The sequence below is a fragment of the Volvox carteri genome, assembly GCF_000143455.1.
Source record: "Volvox carteri f. nagariensis unplaced genomic scaffold VOLCAscaffold_77, whole genome shotgun sequence".
In the NCBI taxonomy this organism is placed as follows: domain Eukaryota; kingdom Viridiplantae; phylum Chlorophyta; class Chlorophyceae; order Chlamydomonadales; family Volvocaceae; genus Volvox; species Volvox carteri.
In genome coordinates, this window is record NW_003307620.1 from 240,102 (window position 1) to 247,065 (window position 6,964).

Sequence of the window (6,964 nt, forward strand, 5' to 3'; positions counted from 1 at the left end):
TCCCCCCCCCACCCCCCCACCTGAACACCACGACATCCTCGTGCACTCCAGTGGTGGGGTTTTGGCGGGTTATGACCAGTTCCTCACACGCCTCATGACACATGAGCTCCTGTTCAGAGGGGGAATCGAAAGCACGAATGTACGGTATAGGTTGGGGGAAGCAACGGGTATGGGGAGGAGTTGTTGTTGTTGTTGTTTGGGGGCCACACACGGGGGGGCAAGGGGAGGGGGATAAAAACACACATCAAAAACACACATCGGAGCTTGGAACATTGTCGTACATCCCACTCCAGGTTCCGCCCTTGTGCGGACAAGGGAAAAGGACAAAGAAGCGCTGTGAGTAATTTAATCACTTACGCTTAATCGCTTTGAAGTTAGTGAAGTTTAGAACTCTGCAGCTGCTCTGAAGCTCTGCAGCTGATTCTAAACTTCACTAAACCAAAGCGTTAGCCGTTTTCCCCCCGCGAGCTAGTTGGGCTATAAAAGATTTGAACTTTTGACTTCCGCCTTACCAAAGCGGCGCTCTAACCAACTGAGCTAATAGCCCATCACGGTGCTTTGCATATATTCCTACCTACCTACCTACCCACCTACATACTCTTCTCCGTAATTCAATAGGAGCTACGGCAATGTCATACTATCTCCGTATTGCCGTACTATCATCGTACGCTTTAGTACACGTCCGTACCTCCGGCCACGGCAGCATAGTCATGTCGCTCTGGCACTTGGCCACCCAGGCCAGCCCCGAGCTCGGGGAGGAGAAGGAAGCTAGGACCAAACCGTCAACCGCCTCAACCTGCGGTGGACGGAGAAAATCTCAAAAATCACCATCTTGGACTCGTTAACAACGTTTTACACAATTTAATAATAATATTACACAAGTCCCGTGCAATTCGGGACAATTCATATTTTAATCAATCAATCAATCAATAAATAACAAATATATTTAATATTATTTATAAATAAAGAATATAATGTTTTTATTTTAATTATTTTAATTTGGCTCTGGCCCCATTCAGGTGGCAAAACTCCAGAAAGAAAAATATATCACCTCCTCCCATCCACCCCCAAACCCCCCGTCGGTATGCCACCACCGACTACCGCCTACCAGATAGCCATGGTACTTGATCAGCTCCAACGAGGCGTGGTCGCGAAACATGGCCAGCGCCGTGGCGGCCAACTCCGGGCGCCACTCCAGCAAGCTCATCGCGCCAACCACGTGCACAAAGACCACCACCACGCAGCCCGCGGGCGCGTCCAGCACACCCAGACTGAACTGCTGGCGGGAGCGCACCTCCCGCAGCGCCGGCAGACGGCCCTGCAGCCCCCGCGGACAGCCCCAGTAGAGGCTGATGGAGGGCAGGTCGTCCTTGACTCGGTGCTCCCCAAGGTGAAGCACCATGACGCCGCCGCGGAGGCTCTCCACGGCCAGCTGGTTTTCCATTGGGGGGAGGGGGGGAAAGACGAACCACACGCGATTGAAGCTGCTGCCGGGGCAAGAGAGTAGCAAACGTAAAAACTGACCGAAAGGCGTCCGTGGCGACTGTGACGACTGTAACCTCGGGATGACGAAGTGACGTAGATGTTGGAACTCCTACCTACCTAAGCCGCCAGAAATAAAAAGCTGAATAGTATAGCCAATCCGTAAAGTAGTAGGTGTAAAAATAGTAGTGAAGGCGGCGAGTAAAATAGTGCTGACGTAAAAGTGGCGTAAAGTTGCTGGCCAGGAGAGAAGGCTGAATTGCTGATACTGAAAGGCTGCCGGTATGCAAGTGCTCCTCCCAACCGCACCCACCGCATTCCACGGGAGAGGCTTTCGGCGACGTTAGTGGCAGCAAACTAAGGACTGCCTACTCTAAAAATAACCTATCTACAGATCCTCTCCTGCAGCACAGCACAGCGCAGCACAACAACTGACAAACGAACCACAACCCACAACTGCCAAACTAATGAAACCGTCGGCAAGCAAGGACTGCCCACACACACATAATACGCACCTGCGTAAATGCCGCCTCAGACATGAGCACCTGGCCTCCATGTGCGCAATCCGCGACTGCCTTGGCCATGGACAGCCCGACGCCGGTGTACTGCATGCGGTTTGCCGTACGATTGAGCTGCGCCATGTCGGTGGTTTCGGAGAGGCCTGAGTGCATGCCCATTCGCACTCGGAGTCCCCTGCGGTACGTGCATGTATGTATGTATGTATGTATGTATGTATGTATGTATGTATGTATGTATGTATGTATGTATGTATGTATGTATGTATGTATGTATGTATGTATGTATGTATGTATGTATGTATGTATGTATGTATGTATGTATGTATGTATGTATGTATGTATGTATGTATGTATGTATGTATGTATGTATGTATGTATGTATGTATGTATGTATGTATGTATGTATGTATGTATGTATGTATGTATGCGTGAAAAAAGAAGGGTGCCCGATTTATCCACTCCAACCGCCCCAATCACCCTCCAGCCCCCCCAGCTGCCCCCCGCGGGTGCGCAGGACTTGTCGGCACCGTTGACCCCCCCCGGACCTTGTTTGGGCATCTATCCCACACACATACACATACACATACACTCGGAAAGCACCCGAGCCGCACCCCCAGCCACCCCCTCCTCAGAGATCTCACCTGAACACGAGCTGTGCTCCAGGAACCCCCTCCTCCACCGCCTTCCAGCGGCTGCACAGAGACTCCCCCACAGACTGCAAGTTGTGCTGGGACGCCAATCGCATCATGGAGGTCATGCTGGCGGCGCGGGACTCCGGTGACTGTACGACATGGGCGCCACCGCCGCCGCCGCCGGCTATGCCGCCGCCGCCGCCGCCGCCGCGGGGTGCCGGCATCGTGACCAGCGCTAAAAGACTACGACTAAAACCACTACCGCCGCCGCTGCCACCGCCGCCGCCGCCGTGGTTGTGATGGTGGTGAGGTTCCCCAGGGCTGCCAGAGGGGTGTGCATGTGTGTGGGTGTGGGTGTGGTGGTGGTGGTGGTGCAAGTGGGCCGGAATGGGGTGGACGGAGCTGGCTGGCGAGGTTGTCGCTGATAGGTCGGGGAGACCGTTGCTAGCGGCGGCGGCGGCGGCGGCGGTGGAGGTGGTGGTGGGAGTGGTGGGTAGAGTTATTAGTGCGGAGGTGGCGGCGGGTGTTGGTGGGGGCGCTGAGAGGCTGATTGAGGTTGCGGCTCCTAGTCCGGCGAGGTCGCCAAACAGCGGCTGTCGCACGGGGGGCTCTCCTGAGTTGGCAGGAATGGGGTGCTGATGCTGTTGGTGTTGGTGTTGGTGTTTGAAGTGGGTGGTAACGCCGCTGGCGGGTGCGAAGTCCATGAGGCTGCGCTTGACGTTACTACTGCGGCCGCCGTCGACGCCGCCGTCGACGCCGTCGCCATCACGGCCGGGAACAGTGTAGTTGCTAAAATGCGGGTCGACGGACACACCAGCGGCGGCGGCGGCGGCGCCGCTCGCGGTGGCGGTTTCGTCCTCGGAGATTGTGGCGGCGGGGAAGAGCTGAGGAAGGGGCGACGACTGGTCGCAGAAAGCCGCCAGCTCTGCTGCCGCAGCTTCCGTAATGTCGTCGCCGTCGACGGACGGCCCGTGAAGGCTGCGGCTGTTGCTGCTTCGCGGGCCCGTTGCGTCGCTGACGGCGCCGCCGCCACCACCGCCATGGCTTCCCCGCCGTACAGATCTACGGAAACCTGAATAGCCCGAGCTGATGCTGCTTTGGGATACATCACGGCCCAGCGGACTCGGCCGCAGCGCGCCGTCGTAGCCTTGACCATGGCCGAACAAACCTGCCGCCGTGGTTGCAGCAGCATACGAGGTGCTGTACGGCGAAGTGCAGTCTGGGAATGCCCCGCCAACGGCAGCAGCCGCGGCCCCGCTGGGGGTGACGTCGCTGCGGCGCCGCAGGCTGGCGGCACGGGAGCTAAAAGGAGGCAGCGGCGGCAGCGGCAAGGGTACGGCGGCAGCGACGCCAACGGCGGAGGGGCCTAGGTGGCTTGGAGGGCGCCGGCTGGTGTGAATGATTGGACGAGGGGGAGGGTGGGAGGTATTTGGGGAGGTGCGTACGACCGAGGGCGATGGGCCAGGGGCGCATGGCTCGAAGCTTCCCGTGTTGACGTAGTCCGCGAGCTGCGCACTGCTATAAGAGCTGGAGTTTGAGCGGGGATCACGCATGGGAGTCGGCGGCGTGGAGTCGGCGGCGGCGGTGCCGGTGGCGGCGGCGAGGGCAGCGGCAACGGGGCGAGTCGTACTGCTGGCGGCGCCGCTCGCTGAGGAGCGATCGTCACTGACACCGCCACTGCTGCCCGTGCCCGTGGACTGGAAGTCAAACGTCACGGAGGACCGCCGTACAGCTGCACGTGGGCTGTACGGTGGCGGCGGCCCCGACGGCGTCATGACCACGCGGGCGCCCTCCCCAAGCGGCCCGGTGGCGGCGGTGACGGCGCCGTCAGGTGGGTCTTGCGCCCGGTTGTCGTCGCTACGAGAGGAATGCTCCATCGCATCCACCCCTGTCACCGCCGCGGCGCCAACGGGTACGGCAGTCGGCGGCGGCATCCCGACCTCTGGCGTCTCGGCCATGCCGTACGGTGGAAATCTGAATAGCGGCCCCCACGGCGAGCTCTGCTGCAGCTGTTGATGATGGTGATGATGCCCCGCCGGCGGCGGCGGTGACACAGCCGATACGACATCAGTTTCGGAGCGCGGATTTATAAAGTGTTGCCCGCCGGACTCGAGCACTACATTAAACTCCGAAACCGTGGCGATCTCCGTACTCCGTGAATGGCGACTATTGTTTGTCGTACGATCCGGCGCACCCTCAAATGTGTCGGCGGAGTTGCGCCACTTGGAGGAGCTACGGCATCCTGCCGTACTTAGGCGGCCACGGCTGGAGGGCCCTCGCCCGCCGCCGCCGCCGCCAGCGCCACCGACGGTGACGTCGCCGTCGCCGCTGCGGCCCGACGCAGACAAGCTACGATTAATGAAAGGATGCGGCCGCGGAATGCGCGCTGAGCCCCCAAACGCCGTACCACCTCCACTGCCGCCGCCGCCGCCACCGCCTTGCGAAAGCAAGCTATGCGAACGCGACAGGCCTGGCTCAGTCACCGTTGGAAAGCCCGACAACGTCGGGAGCCTCCGATCTGCAGCGCCATCGTCGCCGCCACTAATGCTGTCTTGCTTTTGGGATGATGGGGAGGATGTACCGCCCCCGCCACCCTCGCCGCTGCCGCCGCCGCCGCCGCCGCCGCCGCCGCGGCCGCCGCCATCGCGGAAACTCTCCCGGAACGACATGACGGTCCCCGACGAGAACCCCGCCCTGGCGGCTGCCGCCGCCACCGGCGTCGCGGTACCAACGTCGGCCGCCTCAGCTCCGCCGCCGCCGCCGCCGTCACTGCTCGTACTACCACCGTACGCCACCGGTGACGTTGGCGAATTCAATAGGATATCTTGGCCGCCGGGTTGCGACACCGCCCCTGCTGCCGCCGTGATTGTACGGTAGTTGCTGCCGCTGCTGTCCCGCGGCGTTGAGTGCCGCTCAAGAGTCCCGACACCAGAGGCGAACGACGCCAGCGGCGACACCAGCGGGTGCACCGTCGCTGCCGTACTTACCGACGGTATGGGTGAAGGCCCCAACCGACTCAAGCTACGCCCCAAAAAACTTAGTTGCCGCGGCGATGCGCCCAACGCACCCATGGCCGGGCTGCCGCTGCCCGACATGCTCATTAAGTACGGCGATGTGCTGCGGGCATAGCGCGTCGGCGGAGCCGCCAGACCCAATGATGGATAGGAGCCCAACGACATGGCGCCCGATGTCCCGCCGGCGCCGGCGCCGCCACCGCTGACACTGCCGCCTCCACCGCTGACACTGCCGCCGCCGCCGCCACCGCTGGCACCGCCGCCACCGACACCGCCACTTCCGACACCAACGCTCAGCGTGACGTTGCTGGCGTCACGCTCATTGCGGCCGCCGCCGCCGCCGCCGGTCGGCAGGCCCAGCGGGTCGCCGCCGCCGCCGCCGCCGGCGGTCGCAAGCCCCAGCGGACCGGCGGCGGCGTCGCCGCCAGCTCCGGATGGCTCGCTACGTCGCAGGACGGATGGAACGCCGTGTAGCGCCAGCATCGACAGCGGCGCACCTGACCTCGTGACCTCCAGGAGGGGCTGCTGGCCAATCTGGCTGTCACGACGGCGCATCATATCGGGCTCACTAGGCCGCGGGCATTACATGGAGGGAACATAGATACAGCACAGGGCGGGTACGGCATTCGTACAAAGTTACTAAAGCGGCGTCGTGATATATCGATAATAGATGCCGGACGCAATACGACAATGCGAAAAGAACGATGCATGTTCGTGAATGCTGCCTCCTTTCTCTTCTCCCCCCCATTTCCGTCCTACTGCCCGCTCTCATCCTCTCTTTCCCATAACAATGAAGCATACATACACACATACATACATACATACTCTCGCGGCCCACAGTGTAATCTAAGTCATACATGCATGCACACACACACATGCATACACACACATACATACATACATACATACATACATACATACATACACATACACATACATACATACATCGCAAACGCACCTCTTGCACATCCAGACCGGCCTGCATCCCTCCAGCTCCAACAGCTCAGGAGGCCAGGACACCAGCAGCAGTTCCTTTGGGGGGGAGGGGGTGCGGGAAATAGGGGGGGAGGAGAGGGGGAGGAGGCGGGGGGGGGAGGTATACACAACCTGGTCGAATCCAATAATCGTCCAAAGCAAGTGAGAAGGGGGGATGTTACTGGAGTGTACGACAGCTGGCCCGTGAGGTTACATGCAGAGATTAGGTCACGGCAAGCTCCAACTAACTAACCAACCAACTAACCGCCTGCGAGGTTGGGGCTTAACCTCCTTGCTGTGAATCCCTTCATTTACACCGAACTGCACAGAAACCCCCCCCCNA

General features: G+C 60.1%; 1 protein-coding gene across 1 annotated transcript in view; it reads right to left on the reverse strand.

Annotated features, from left to right (window-relative positions):
- The window catches only part of VOLCADRAFT_119755 (uncharacterized protein), a gene marked incomplete at both ends in the record, with an annotated part of 19,567 nt that overhangs the window by 6,143 nt on the left and 6,460 nt on the right, over positions 1-6,964 (reverse strand). The window contains 7 exons of the mRNA XM_002957658.1: positions 21-109; positions 689-796; positions 1,109-1,180; positions 1,295-1,432; positions 1,998-2,175; positions 2,642-6,214; positions 6,605-6,678. Coding sequence (XP_002957704.1) covers positions 21-109; positions 689-796; positions 1,109-1,180; positions 1,295-1,432; positions 1,998-2,175; positions 2,642-6,214; positions 6,605-6,678 — 4,232 coding nt within the window. The remainder of the gene's footprint in view (positions 1-20; positions 110-688; positions 797-1,108; positions 1,181-1,294; positions 1,433-1,997; positions 2,176-2,641; positions 6,215-6,604; positions 6,679-6,964) is intronic.